The 16,929-nt window shown below is 26.9% G+C and overlaps 1 protein-coding gene across 1 annotated transcript; it reads left to right on the top strand.

Annotated features, from left to right (window-relative positions):
- The first annotated feature begins 15,057 nt into the window (after positions 1–15,057).
- On the top strand, positions 15,058–15,954 carry Pmvk (Phosphomevalonate kinase). The gene is made up of 3 exons (XM_065513488.1): positions 15,058–15,333; positions 15,410–15,606; positions 15,668–15,954. The coding sequence occupies exons 1-3, from the start codon at positions 15,248–15,250 to the stop codon at positions 15,940–15,942; spliced, it is 558 nt and encodes a 185-aa protein (XP_065369560.1). The 5' UTR covers positions 15,058–15,247; the 3' UTR covers positions 15,943–15,954.
- The last annotated feature ends 975 nt before the right edge of the window (positions 15,955–16,929 follow it).

Below are 16,929 nucleotides of genomic sequence, written 5' to 3' on the forward strand. Positions count from 1 at the left end.
TAAATGTGTTAGTATAATTTTTTTTTGTTTTTTTGTAGAAGAAACTGAAGAAGAAAAAATATACATGTATGTATGAACATTTTTGTTTTTCTTTGCTGAAAGAGCATTTTGCGCATGTGTTAAATATTTATTTGCTTTATAAAAAATCTGTTTTATTTCTTCTTTTTATTGTTTCATTGGTACGTTTGATCTTTAGCTAGGCCAACTGCTTTACCAAAATGCAATGCAGAACTCATTAAACACCCAGCAGCTGTTTATTGATGCTTTACTCTCCTCACCACCCACTTTTCTACCCACTAGCCACCCATCTACATACATAAGGTGGAGATAGTTCTCAGTCTAACCCATGCAGTGCTTTTCGAGTGCATTTAGCTTTATTTATGATTTTTTTAATTCCAAACAAAATTCTGACACACACATGTCTTTAAGTTTTTAGCCTAGACTCGCTCTCTCTCTCTCCTTAATTTTTCCAATTTCCTTTTCATCTCATCTTACCTGACATTTGTTTTTTTCTTTAAATTACTCATACTATTGCATTTTGTCTTAGTATTTGTAATTGTTTCTTGGTATTAGTGTATTTTTTCGCTACTCTCCTTTTTGTTTTGAAAATTCTAAAATTTGAATTTGAAAAATTTCCCTTTATTTGAATCATTCGTTTTCTTTGCTCATCCGCAGTGTCCCCGTATTTATATTTTTATTTTATTAAAGTATTTTATTTTGGAATCTATGTATATGTGGGATTTTTTCTTCTTGCAAAATACTATTGACTTGCCTTATATTTTATTTCTTTTATATACATACAAGTAGATTTTTCAGATTATTAAAGTTTTTTTTTTCTTGTTTTTAAACGTAAATTTGTTAATATAAGATTTATTTTTAAATTTCCGTTATCGATACCAAAATTTAAGAAAAAATACAAACAAATTCATGTCAGCTTGTTGTTTTTGGAATTTTTAAAAAATTGTTATTTGGAATATTGGTTTGTTTGGGCCAAGAAACCACTTTTTATTGAATGCAACATTTGGGAAGTTTGTTTAGGAAGAAAAATTGCATGATCTTTGTAATATTTTGCTGAGAAGTTAAGCAAAGAAGTTATCAGGTTGAATACTGGTCACTTTCCAGTATAAAACAAATGTTGCAATTGACTTGCATTAATACTATTCAAATATTTATCTAAATTCCATTAAAATAGGTCCAAATTCTGGCCAAAGCTTTACCATTATTTATTATTGGATTTGTTTGTGATGATATATTTTCTAAAATATCGAGTTCCTTGTAAAAAAGAAGTTAAGAAAAAATAATTAAGTATCCAGAATGAAACTAATGTAGTTGCAATTAACTTCAAATTCATCTCAAAATCCCTCAACATGTACAACTTCGAGTTCATTGTAATATAAAATTTCGACTTCCTTGTAAAAAGGAAACTCGAATAATAAGCAAAAATAATTGAATTTAAAATCTGTCATCTCCAGAATAAAACTAATGGCGAAAATTAACTTGAAATTCGTCCCAAAATTCCTGAAATATCAAAATTCAAAAAACATTTGAAAATTCTACACAAAACACCATCATTATTGGATTTATTTCTGATTAAATATTATCTATAATTAAGAGTTTCTTGTAAATGACTAAAGTCAATTTAAAAACCAACATAATAAACGATTTTAATGCCACATTGAAGCTAAAAACTATCTGTGATAAATAAATATTCAATTAATAAATCAGCAGTTTCAACAATAATTATAACATTTTGGATAAAGTCCTCGTAAAACTACACCCAGATAAGATCACTTGTATAGCAAGAGATTTTAAGAAATTAACAAAAAATTACTCCCCTTGAGGTTATAAATAATCTAAAATTGGAAATTAGATCTCGAACTGTTAGCCTTAGTTCCTTATTGAATCACTAAAGATTTCTTTAATTCAAATCCTTAATAAAATTTTGTTTCAATTCAAATCTATTACAATAAGCTTTATAATTTTTAATTTTGTAATAGAAGAACTATTTCCGTTTTATTTGTATTAGATTAAAATTACGAATAAAAAAATGGTTGAATGAATTTTATAAATGAATGAATTTTATTCAAATAAAAATCTCTCAATGAAGCTATAGAATTAATTTTATTGGGAATGTTTTTATTGAATGAATTGCTGAAATTTTGAGTTTCCAAAAAACCTAAGAATTTCAAAACCGCGGTTTCGGTTTTAATAAATTGAAAACCGATCGGTTTCGGTTTTGTGATAATTTGTTAAATATTAATGTTATAGAAACAAAATCTGTTAATAATATAGGAATTGCTATACAAATTTTTAATTCAAGAGGATAAAAGAAAATTGGTACTCTTTCTTTTATTGTTACTTTTTTAATATGTATTTAATGTTGGCTAATATGCTTCACAGTAATGAAATAATCAAGAATTGGGGGCTCAATGGTATTATGATACCAAAAAAGGAGAACTAAACCAAACTAAGGAGTACTTTTTGAATGTTCTATAATATTGAACCTATAATCAGGAAATTACTTTGATTTCAAACATGACGGGGGTTTAAGTAAAATTGTTAGGCACACATGATTCTGGATGAGTTAAAATTCACCAAATGTGACTTCAGTGTTACCTTTCATTAGCATTATCTACAATAGTGGACCCAGAATCAAGATGCTGAGTGGGAATACAAAATGTGGCTATTTATGGTACTTTTTTATTCTAATAATACGTTTTAAATGAGATAGAATCCACTTTACAATGAATCAATCAACATGGAACTAGAGACATGTTATCCTGAATTAGCATTAATTCGCAAAAGGAGACTTAATAGTACTATTTCTTTCTTCCAATTGGGGTGGCGAAGCACACCGGGACAGGTAGTCCTCCATACTTTTATCAAATCTTTGAAAATAACTAAGTTTTTGTAACAAAAATGTTGCATTATTGTTTTTAAATTAAATAAATAAACAGTCATTTGAAGTTTAATTGTCAGGAAATACTCGTATAATCAATATTTTTAATGAGTCATTCTTTATTAACAGGTTTCCTTGCCTAGCCTGCGAAAGGTAGCCAATACAATTTAAAATATTTTAAGAAATCTTAAGATATTTTAACTGATTTGGTTTTTGAGAAATTAGATGAATCATTGAATGAAAAAATTTGTTTTTCATTTCTAAATTTTGAATTTTTTTACTGAAAATAAATTAAAAGTGAAAACCGAAGAATAATTGTTGGTTTCGGTTTTAGGCCTTGAAAACCCTCGGTTTCGGTTAAAATCGAACACGAAACTCTAGTTAAAACCAAATATTTAAGAATGGACTAAATTTAGAGATATAGGATATTTTCTAATTATGTACATACATATGTCAAGAAATAGAGGAATTATTGAAGATATATAGGGAATTTTTTTTAAATTTTCTTGAAGTCATTAGTTATCTGACGTGTAATATAATGTAATTGTATTGACCACCATCATTCGTACGAGGAACATTCATATAAAGAAGAAAATTAATTCAAATTTATTCAAATACATTTATTGAATAAAGAAAAAGAATTGTTTGCTTTGGAATGGCTTCAAAATATGAAGATTTAAGTGAATGGATTAAGTTTTAAGTGAGTTAAAAGTTCGAAGCACTGCTAAATTTCATTCATTCATGAAACTAGAGAAATTGTTACTTAATACATAGTGCAGTTTGTATGTTTTTAAGTCTATGTAAGTACGTCATCAATTTTATAGATTATTCAATAATCTATCTAATTTGCATTATTTGCTAGCCAAACGTATACATACAAATTCCATACACAAATTTATTTCAATATCATGTCACAAAATGTCTAAACGTCTGATCTAAGATCATATTTTTTACTTTTGATTTTCAATGTTTTTAAGTCATGAAAAGAATTTGAAATTAGATAATATGCCAAGCAAGTGCTTTTCAGTATTAAGAATTGTAACAAATCAAAGGAAGGAACAGAATCATCATCATTGATATAAAGATAAAACAAATTCAAAGAAATGATTCATAAATCTAGGTTACAGTAAAAATCAGTGTTGGATTTACTTTAATACCCGGGAGTAAATAATTTCTATAGAGAAAATCGGTCCACAAATGGCTGAGATATGTATAAGGAAAAAACCAGGACAACCTCGATTTTTGACCTATATCTGGATTACTAAATCATTAATATAGACAAAATGGATATCTAATGATAGATATTTCAAAGACCTTTGCAACGACGTATATACTAAGACCATAAGTTGGAATAGGTCAAAATCGTAAAAAATATTTTTTAACTCGAATTTTTTTTCACCAAAAGTTTTTTTTTCGCTAAATGTTAATAAAATAACCACAAAAATATCAAAATTTAAAAAAACAATTCGAAAAATGTTTTTTCCAAAGAATTTAAAAAAAAAAAAGTTTGGAAAAAAAAATAAAATTTGTTTTCCTAAAAATATTTCAAAATTTGTATTTTGATTTGGTGAAGGGTATAATTCGACACAGCCGAATATAGCTCTCTTACTTGTTTTCATGCAAATTAGTTTGCTTTCTCATTATCTGAAACATTTTAGGTAATAGGGTTGTCATTAGGGTTGTCAAACGAAAAACGAGTAAAAAATATTATTTGAATAATTTAAATAAATATATGTATAATATGGTTAAAATATTATAATGATTTGTATAAAATATCCTTGGATAAGGGGGTGTATAGAACTATTATATAGATATATTTTCATAAGAAAATTAATAGTTTTTATTTTTTGTTATGAAGAAGAATATAAAAGGAATTTTTAAAAAAATATTTATTTCGAAATAAAATAAAATTCATTTGTTTTATTATTTTAAATGCAAAAATTTTTTAGTTTTATATTTTTAATTCTATATAAAATAAAAATAAAATGACAATGGTCATACAAACAAAAAATCTTGTAATTTATATTTACATTTCCTGGCAGCTGATCAACAGTTTTATTTAACTATATATTACATTGATATTCGTAATACGAAATTTAATTGTCTACAACAAATGTTTAAAACAATTTTTTACAAAACCTTGAAATGAAAAATAAACTAAAAAGCGAAAATTTTATAATAAGAAAACAAAATACAAGTCTTTCAAGAAAATAATAATAATAAACGGCAACTTTCTGAGAATACACGATTTTTTTTTTGCATGAAAAATTTGATAAAAACAATAGATACTTTAAAACTGTGATCATTTCCACTTTTTATCAAAAATCAAATTTCTTTTTTATGAAAAAGTTGATAAATCTTCTATAACTGCGTTTTTTGAGAAATTTTTAATCTGTGATCACTTCTGAATTTGATTGAAAAAAGTTTTTTTTAATATTGTGAGGAAATAAGATTAACGTGTCAGCAATCACTTCCACTTTCTATCAAAAAATTGGTAAACTATTTTTAGAAAATAAGCTGTGATCAGTTCCAGTTACTGTCAAAAATCGATTTTTTCTAAATCCTTTAATCATTTACAACTGTAATTTTAGGATTTTTGAGAAAACATATTCTGTTCTGATTTGATCAGAATACAGAGTTTATACTTGGTTTTTTTTTTTTTTTTTGAGAAAATAAAATCAATTTAATTTGTGATCCTTGTTTTTTATACCCTTCACAGAAGTTTGTCATTCCGTTTGTAATTTCTACATTTTTCATTTCCGACCCTATAAAGTATATATATTCTGGATCCTTATAGATAGCGGTGTCGATTAAGACAACCGTCTGTCTGTCTGTCTGTTGAAATCATCTTTCAGAAGCCCCCAAATAACTTACATTCACGATTCATACATCAACATCTCCGGAATTCTTCCAGCTCGGTTGCTATTTAAAATCGAAAAAATCGGACCACCATCGGTGAGATATAAGGAAAAAACCAGGACAATCTCAATTTTTGACCTATTTTTTTTACCTACATATATATAGACAATATGGATATCTAATGATAGATATTTCAAAGACCTTTGCAATGATGTATATAAGACAGGCGCGGATCCAGAGGGGGTGAAATAGGAAAAACCGAAAAGTGTTCATATAAAAAAAGGAATAAAAAGAAAAATGTAGAACAAATTTAAATTTTTTCACACCCCAAATGGTTGACCTGGATCCGTGCCTCATATAAGACCATAGTAAGTTGGACCTTCAATATCGGAAAAAATATTTTTTAACCCGATTTTTTTTCACCAAAAGTTTTTTTTTCGCTAAATATTAAAAAAAAATTTAAAATAAGAAATTCGAAAAAAAAAAATTTTCCATGAAATGAAAAAACAACTTTGGAAAAAAAATAAATTTTGTTTACCTAAAAATATTTAAAATTTTTATTTTGAAGGATATACAGTGGTGGCCACCAATTTAAGACAAATACTTGAATTTTTTTCATCAACTAAATTTTAAGTGCGATAGAACCAAAATAAAAGGACCTCTAAGGGTATGAAATTTATTATTAATGTTTCTAGTTTCTGAAAAATTTTTGCAAAAATCGGTAAAACATATATGGACCAAGATATGTGGAAATACGTTGACCCACCTCAGCGAACATCCGCTGTTAATAACATGATATGACCGAAACTAATGGAACTAATAATACGAAATTTGGTCCGAATATTTTATAGTAATAAAATTATAATGATATAAATGTGAGAAAATAAGTTTATTTAAAAAAATTTTTTTTGGTCAAGTTGTAGAAAAATTTTATGTGTTCGTGGTGAATATGTATGAATTGACACAGTCGAATAAAACACACTTGTGTGTTAAAACAGTCCTCATGCATACATATTTGTGGAAATATTTGAAAAAATAATTGACAATCACATGGAATTTTGCAAACAATTTTTGTCTTAAATTCCTGGCCACCACTGTATGTATGTATGTATAAGATTCGAACATACCGATTTCAATGTACATAATTAAAAATCAAATTTCATTACAAATTTTACCAACGTTTCGACAGTTTTTTTTGCTGTCTTTATCATGGGATTCGTCTATTTCAGTTTTGATCACTTGATCAGTGTTATGAAAAATACATTTTTTTCTCAAACCTTAAATTCTCTTAAACTCTGTAAGAAGTGATCTCAATGTGGGATCACTTTTGCAAAGATAATTTTTTGTTTGAAAAATCCTATATAAAATCGTTAATAGTGCGTTTTTTAGAGAAAATAAAATTAATGAGTGATCCTTCCACTTTCGTAAAAATAGATCCCTTTATAACTCTTTAAATCAGAGACATAACTGTTATAAGAAATATCTAAAAAAAATTTTAATTTATATTGTAGAAATAAATTTTTGTTTCTTTAAATAATAGTTATTCTCAATGAAAATAAGTTTTGCTTTTCAATAAGTGTTATTCATAATAAATATTTTTTTTCGTTGCTCATAACTTTTATTTTTGATTTTTATGTTTTTACGTTGCCTTATAAGAGTTATTCATAATAAATATTTGTTTACGTTACTCATAACTTTTATTTTCGATTTATATTTTTTTACGTTGCCTAATAAGAGTTATTTATGATAAGTATTTTTTTTCGTTACTCATAACTTTTATTTTCGATTTAACTTCACCTGAAGTATCTCCACTTCAACCAATATCCGATTTTCTGATTGACGAATCTAAATATGTCATCGTTGTTCGGAACATCAATTAGAGAACTTGAAGTGGATTTATCTTCAGATGATGACAAAGGCAATACATCGCGAGAGTTATTAGCAGCTATAGCTGAAATAGAGAGCTTTAAACCTATGAGACTGGACGTAGAAGCCGATTTGTTGCAATATTAGGAAGAGAAAAAGGATACTTTAGCAATTTTTAAATAAATTGGTTCATATTGTCTATGCACTGCCGGCTAAACGGCTTTCTGTTGAAAGAGCATTTTCAGCTTTGCGTATTTTGTTGACTGAGAAAAGGTGCAACTTGGCGGACAATGCGTTTGCTAAAACATTGATTGTGAAACAAAATTCTTCATAATTAAAAAACAATAAAAAACATCAATCTCATACCAAGATTATTTTTTTGCGACTTTAAAGGTTAAATTCAATGTATGTACTAATAAAATGCAACCAAGGTGGCGAAAGAAACTTCTTTTGAGTTATGAGCAACGAAAAAAATATATTCTTTAGAATAACTCTTATTAAGGAGTGAGATCGAAAAATTCTTAACACACGTTTTTCATTACATTTTTTAACCCAAGTATTATTTGAATTTTTTTTTGATCAAGTTACCTTTGAAAAACATGTCAGTTATTATGTGTAATGTCAATTATATTAATTTTTTTGTTAATCTGATTAAAATGAGTGACCAGAAAAAAGTGCGTACTGAAATTATTAAATATTTTCAACAAAACCCAACTTGGTCTTACAAAAAGTTGGCCAAGCATACAAAGGTCTGCCGTCAAACTGTTTCCAATGTTATTAAACAGTACCGGGAGAACTTGTCAGTTGATAGAAAACCTGGTTCAGGTAGAAGGAATGGTCCACATGATGTTTCTAAAGCCAAAAAAATAGAACGCATTTTCAAAAGAGCTCCCAACACATCCGGTAGGAAAGCAGCCCGGTTAGCTCAGTGCTCGGACTATTTGGTACGAAAAGTTAAAGCTAATGCAGGTTTAAAAACATACAAGGCTCAAAAAGTTCCTGACAGGAACGCTACTAAAAATTTAGAGGCCAAAAACAGAGCACGGAAATTGAAGTCAAGTTTTATAAAAAAATATTCTTGCTGCATAATGGATGACGAAACGTATGTTCTGGCAGATTTTTCGCAACTTCCAGGTCAAAAATTTTATGTTGCTGATGCTCGAGGGAATGTTGAAGAAAAGTTTAGGACCCAAAAGCAGACAAAATTTCCCAGAAAGTTCTTGGTATGGCAAGCAATATGCAGTTGCGGCAAAAGAAGCCACTCATTTGTTACAACGGGCTCTATAAATACCGAAATTTACATCAAGGAATGTTTACAAAAAAGGCTGCTTCCATTCATAAGACTTCATAATGTGTCCACTTATTTTTGGCCTGACTTGGCATCCTGTCACTATGGCAAACAAGCCCTTGAGTGGTACAAGAACAATAATGTGGTATTTGTACCAAGAGAGGCAAATCCTCCAAACTGCCCGGAGCTAAGGCCAGTGGAGAGATATTGGGCTCTTGTTAAAAGAGAATTGAAGAGTACAAAAAAGGTGTCCAAAAGTGTGGTAGATTTTAAACGGAGATGGACTACATGTTCGAGCAAAGTGACAGAAAGCACTATAAAAACGTTAATGGAAGGGTTTCCGAAAAAGGTTCAAAATTTCATCACTAGTGATTAAAACTATAAAAATAATTTTTTTTGTAAATTGTAATAATAATTTCAATCAAATAAAAAAAAAATTAAAGCTGTAAGTTTAGTGGTTTCTTTTTTATAAACATATATGTATGTTAAGAATTTTTCGATCTCACTCCTTAGGCAAAACATACAAATTGGAAAAAAAAGTTATGAGCAACGTAAAAAAATATAAATCGAAAATAAAAGTTATGAGCAACATAAAAAAATATTTATTATGAATAACACTTATTAGGCAACGTAAAAAAATATAAATCGAAAATAAAAGTTATGAGCAACGAAAAAAAATATTTATTATAAATAACTGTTATTTGAAAACGTAAAAATTATTCATTGATTTATGCCTAACTTTTTCAGTCTCAAAAAATTTAATAACAGTTATTTTTGGTCTCTGCTTTAAATACATAACTTTTTGAGAAAATAATCTCATTCTGCGATGATTTGTACTCTTTATGAAATATCCTCTTTAAAAATAAGCTCAATCTATGATCACTTAAAATGTTTTAAATCCTTAAATCCCCTATAACTCTTAATTATTACTTTAAATCAGATTTTTGGAAAAATAAATAGTATTATCATTTCCGAATAAAGAACATACATATTTCAAAATAATTTATGTTAAAAATATACACATATCTTGTATTTATATTTAGAAAATAGCTAAAATGTCAAATCAAACAATTTTGAATGATATTTAAAAATAAAACCATAAAGTTTATTTAAAAAGTTGTTTGCCTTGACCATTAAAGTACATTACGTTTTTTTTTTTTTGGTCAATAAAGTAGTTCAAAGTTAGATTTCCTTTTGTAAAATCAAAACAAAACAAAAAATAATAACATGATTTTAATTTGAAAAAAAAAAAATAAAAATAAACTTGTAATGTTTAGAAAATCTAAAGGAGTTTACTCGTACATATGTGTAGAATAGAATTGAGTCATAGTAATCGAGTTGCAGTCAGTTTACAAGCCTATGTGTAAACGTCAGTGCAGTTTAGTGGATGATAATGGGGTTTAAAACACACATAGAGACCACCACATTATGGCGTCAAAAAGGCGCTTTATTTAAAAAAAAAAAAAAACACAACGTATGTTTGTACTCGCATCGATGTACATTCTCACTGATCATTAAATTCAATCAACAATTTTTCCCATAATACGAGTATCTGTTAACTGAATTTATTTTGTTTTGTGTTCCAAAGTTTGACGTTATCGTTCATTCGTACTTATATTTGTCGTCATGGCAATTTTGTACATTTGTACGTTGACATTGCTTGTTTTCAAATTTAAAGCTTCGATTTTAACCAAAAAAGGAATATAATTTTCCAACAAGTTGGAGTTTTTTTTCATTTTTTGTATTTGTAAAATAATTTAATATTTATTAGCCAAATACAAAACAAACATTTTGTGACACTTTAAATTACTTATTAAAAAAAATGTATTGAAAAAGTTTGATTAAATAAATGATCTTGAAGTGTTATTGTTTTCAAAAATCATTTTAGGAAAACAAACAAAAAATATTATTCTTAAACATATTTTCTTAATTTTTTTTGTTTTTTTTTATTTATTTAAAATGTATACTATATTTTCATTAAATTTGTATTCTTTTTTCGCATTTTACACTCACACAATTTCTAAATTTAAATTTTTATTTGTGAATAAGAACCAACAAAAAAACACACATTTAAAACATTGAAAGATTTGTATAGTCAGTATATTTTATATATTATATATTCCTTTCAACACCATTTTAAAAATATTTTTTTTTCTTTTTGAAATTCTAAAAAAAATTAAATCAAAGAATATTCAAATAAATCAGGTTTTTAACTGAATTTTAAACGTCTAATTTCAAAGATTGGCTAGAGTTTCGCTTAATTTTAAATTTTTTTTTTGTTTTTTAATTTTTTGGTAAAAAAAAAATCGGATTAAAAAATATTTTTTCGGATTTTGACCCATTGTAGGTCCAACTTGTTATTATATCCGTCGTTGCAAAGGTCTTTGAAATATCTATCATTAGATATTCATATTGACTATATTATGATGACTTAGTAATCCAGATATAGGTCAAAAATCGAGGTTGTCCTGGTTTTTTTCTCATATCTCAGCCATTTGTGGACTGAGCAACTTCTCGAAAGCATGTCTGACAGAATTATTGAAGATTTGGATCCCGAAGATATCTGGGATCTTCAGAAAATTGATTTCAACAGACAGACGAACAGACGACTCCGCTTTCTATAAGCATCCAGAATATGTATACTTTATAGGGTCGGAAATGAAAATTGTAGAAATTACAAACGGAATGATAAACTTATATATACCCTTCTCTCGATGGTGAAGGGAGAGAGGAGATTATTAATTGCGTTATTAGGTCACTCTATGGAGATCCCCATGTCTGGTCTGGTTAGCCAATTACTATTCCTTATAAAGGCATTAATGCACTCTAGTCTCATATTCGAGAGCTCAGAAAGACTATTTAGGGAACGATGTCCCAGAAACCTTAAGCGTAGATCTACTAATGCCGGACAGTGACAAATAAGATGAAAAATGGTCTCATCCTTGTTTTGACAACATCTGCAGATGTCGTTGTAGGGCAATCCAAGTCTCTTCACATGGTTTCCAAAAGTGCAGTGTTCTGGTTATAGTATATTATTTCAGCCTGAATAATGCTGATTCATTTGGAAGTCTAAAATATAGCCTAGTTTCGAATTCCTGAATGTAGACACCTACGCCAATTCGATCTCCCTTCCTAGAACCGTCCGTATAGACTGATAGACCCGATCGAAACGATCATAGATTGAGTTAAATTTTCTCAAAAAACTCAGTGGAAGTGATTACTTTTTCACATTTGAGTTTCATTTCTCAAAGCAATCAGACAGTTTTATAGAAGCTTTGAAATTTGTTTGATAAAAATATGAAGTGATTATAAATTTTCTTAAAAAACTCAGTATTTATGGAGTTAAAGATAATTTCTAAATAAAAAGTTATCACCAGGGAAACCAAAATAAGCAAATGCATGTTTTTTCTGGTGAGTCTAATGAGCACATGGATAAGATATTTACACGTTTCAGAACTATTTAAGAATTTTGGCATCGATTTGTTAGTGCATATTTTTGCATATTTTACCCTTAAATTCACATTTTTACATACATATATTTGTTTTAAGAGCATATTTATGTCATATTTTTGCGTTTTTAGAGCATATTTAACTGTTTAATAGCATATTTTTACTTTATCAAAAACAAATTTAAAAAAAAAAAAAATTAAATTTAAAAAATGAAAAAATTTAAAAAAAACAATTCGAAAATTTTTTTTTCCAAAAAAATAAAAAAAATGTTTTTCACCTAAAAATATTTAAAGTTTTTATTTTGAAGAGTAATTTGGTGAAGGGTATATAAGACCGAATATAGCTCTCTTACTTGTTTTAATATAAAATAAGCACTATTTTAATAATAGCGCCATCTAAATATCAAATTTTAGTTATAATTCAAACTTAACCGTTCTAAGTGTTAAAGAAATATTGTCTTTTAAATTTGCTCCTGTAACATCAGTTGATGTCGAAAGAACATTTTCTATGTATAAAAATGTTTTCAGATCCAATAGACAACGATTTTTATTTGAAAATTGAAGTCAATTTTTTTGGTTAAAAATTATGTAAAAGTTTGTTTTTTTAAGAGCATATTTTAAAGTATTTACTGCATATTTAAAGCGCTTTTTTACGGTATATTTCCAGTTTCCCTGGTTATCACTGATTACATAAACAATTTTACCTAATTTAAAATGTTTACAAAATCTTCCAATTTAAACAATTCTTTAAGTTTTTTTTTTTTTTTGGTTTGGAAATCGTGTAAATTTATTTGTTATTTATTTATAATCAAATCGTAAAAATGTCTATGTGTGTGGATTTGTGTTTATTTCAAAATCATTTGTTCTAAACGAAAAGAAATTTAAAATAATTTAGTTTAGGTTCTTTTCATTTATTACGTCATTGTGTGGGTTGAATAATTTTCTTTATTTTTTTTTATATTTTTTTTGAAAACATTTTACGATGGTATTAATGCAATAATAATATTCGCAGACATACAAAATACATACATATAAACAGATAAATTTATTTTGTTAAAATATATTGTATACAGTATACATATTTAATTTTGGAAATTTAAAGCAAAAAAAAAAAATAACAATTTAATAACAAAATGTAGACTATTTAATTTATTAAAATATGTAGGATGGTATTGTTTTATAATTTTTAACATTAATTCAAAGTTTATTTGTATGAACTTTAATTTAAACTAATTCTTACATATTTCAATACGTAATTCTTAATCATATTGCTTGAACTTCATTAAACAAGAATTTATTGAAACTTTTGTGAAATATGTATTGTATGTAACAATTAAATACAATTTAAGTGGATTTTGGTCAAATGAAATTAAAAAAAATCTACACAATTAATTAACCATCTTAAAATTTATTCAAAATTTAACTTGCATCGAATGTAAAGATCAGTTTTAAATCAGATTTTAAAGTCAAGTATATGCGGACATTTAATATAAATTTGATTAATTTACTTTTCTTAAAAAGATAACACTTTTTAAATCCCACATATGATTTTGCAAGGAAAGAATTATGATTTTTAATTAAGAATTTCTGTTTTACTATTATCTTTTATTAAACATATTAAAAAATCCGTTGAAAAATATTCAATATTGCAAAATTATACGATTACAAATTTTCCATTGAATCCTAATTTTAATTTCAAATATTTCAAAAGACAAGTCCTAAATATTTAAGGCCTTATTCATTAACCATTTTTTTAAATTTAAACAACGTTTTAAATTTATATTTTAAATTTTTTTTATTTCATTAATTATATTGTAATTTACAATAATAATATTTAATACGGAAATATACGTAAACGAGCCACTTCGACACATTTTAATATTTAAATATTTGAAAATAAAGAAACAAGATTTGTATTGATTTATTTTCTAATTTAAAGAATCTAAAATAAGTAAACAAATATTAACCAGAGAAAACCAGAAAAAAATATTTTTCCTATTCTACTTGTGCTACAGATTTTGTGATTGTTATGGATATTATTTAAATTTTAGAATAAAATTGCCTTATTTCTTAAATATCATGAAATATTTGATTCATTTTATTCAAATTTACTAATTGTGATCGCTACTTTTAAGAATCGTTGTAAACGAAAACAAGTAAGAGATGGATTACTAAGTCATTAATAAGACAATATGGATATCTAATGATAGATATTTCAAAGACCTTTGCAACGACGTATATAAACCATAGTAAATTGGACCTACAATGGGTCAAAATCGGAAAAAATATTATTTAACCCGATTTTTTTTTCACCAAAAGTTTTTTTTCGCTAAATATTACAAAAAAAATTAAAAAACTAAAAAAAAAAATTTTAAATTTAAATATAAAAAAAATTTTAAAAAACAATTCGAAATTTTTTTTTTTCCAAAAAATTAAAAAAACTGGAAAAAAAAATTAATTTTGTTTACCTAAAAATATTTAAAATTTTTATTTTGAAATATAATTTGGTGAAGGGTATATAAGATTCGATACAGCGATACAGTTTTTTAGATTATTTCTGTTAGTGAATACTCTTATTCAATGTTTTGAGTAACCATCAATACTCTAAAACCACACAGCACTAATAAACAATTGTCATTTTCCAAAAACAGACTTGTTATACATAAATTTTCACCTCAAACTTTTATTTACATACGCAAAAAAGTAACCCCATTCAAATGCAAATATATTTATTTTTAAAAGATATGTAAATTATAACACAAAACAAATAATATTTGTTTAAAGAAAACTGATGTATTTAGTAATAAAATAGCTTAGAAATATAAGTAATATCACTAAAAATCAAAACGCATCACAGCTACAGAATAAGTGAAAGTTCCTGGTGATATGGCCAACAATATAAAAAAAGTTATTTTGGTAAGTGGCAAGAGAAAATGCGGCAAAGACTATTTATCAGAGAAATTACAAAAACGGTAAGTTGAGTCAATAAAAAAAGCGATACACGGTTATGATAAGGTCAAGATAAAAGATTATTGTACATATTTAAAGATTAGGTGAACGAAGTCAAATTGTACGAATTTCTGAACCAATTAAATCAGAATGGGCACGCAAAATGAATCTCGATTTGAAGGAACTGTTGAGTGATGGACCCTATAAGGAGAAATATCGCAAAGATATGATTACGTGGAGCGATGAGGTTAGAGCAAGAGACTATGGCTATTTTTGTAAGGCTGCAATGGAAAAGGGTAAGACAATTTCTATAAAATTACTTATAAATTTAAAGATTTATATTATTTTTAACTCTAGCTGAAGCAGAGATCGTTATTGTTAGTGATGTAAGACGTAAAAATGATATAAAATATTTTCGAGAACGTTATGGTAAAAAAATTTTAACCATACGTTTAACTTGTCCTGAAATTATACGTGCCGAGAGGGGTTGGATTTATACGGCCGGCATTGACGATATAGAATCCGAATGCGGCTTGGATGACTATGAACAGTGGGATTTAGTTATTGAGAACAATAATCAATTGGACGGAAATCAAGTTGTTGACTTGATTGTAAATAAATTCAATTTTTGATATGCTTAAAAACTGTTTTCTTTTTGTTAGATGTTATTCGATTATTTTGCGCAATAAAGGGTAAGACCAGGTCTTGCCACGTATATAATTATTAATGTGTATTAAGGTAACAATAGAGTTAATTTTAAATGTGTTTATATTTGTAGGCCCCCCACCAAGGGGTATTCATTATAAATTTTTGTCGAATCTACAAGGAGTAGGTACAAAATTCGCATAAATCTCATGAAAGTTATGCAGGCTGGAACTGTCAAAGCCTGTTGCCTTTACGTTTGTTGTAGTATGAGCATTCATTTGTAATTTTTCATTTGCGACCCCATAAAGTATATCATTGTATTATATATAGGGTCTATAGATGTCTGTTGATATCGACATTCCTAAGCTCCCAAATAGCATCAATGATTCAGTAGCTATTAAAAATAAAAAAAGTTTTGATCGATTTCCCCCTAAACTATATCAAAAAATAACGTAAAACATATAAAGTAACGAAACATTTACGAGTCCTTTCAAATTAGAAATATAAAGTAGGTATTTGTTTGAACAAAATCAATAACGTTCAATATTGTTTTTTATAAAATATCCCAAAACTAGACGTAACAAGACTTAAAATATTTCTCCCTAAAGGTAGGGTCACACATGACAAATATTTGACGAAAAAGAAGTAACCGCTAAATAAACAGCCCAATTATGAATAAAAATTCCCCGGGAGTTTTTTCCCTTTTCTCATTTTCCCTATTCAAATACAATGGGAAAAAACTCCCGGCGAACAAACTCCCGCGGAATTTTTTATTCATAATTGCGCTGAAAATATATTTTAATTCTTTTACTTATTGTCAAAAGCTCCATTTACTTAAGACAATTCAGAACAAATATTTTGTTTTATTTGATGGCGTTTGATCTTACAAAACACTTGTAAGAGAAAACACGTCAAATTTGTGCTAAAAAAATTGGTTACGCTTTTTTGAGTAAATATTTACCATGTGTAACCGT

Source organism: Calliphora vicina, chromosome 1 (assembly GCF_958450345.1).
Source record: "Calliphora vicina chromosome 1, idCalVici1.1, whole genome shotgun sequence".
Taxonomy (NCBI): Eukaryota; Metazoa; Arthropoda; class Insecta; order Diptera; family Calliphoridae; genus Calliphora; species Calliphora vicina.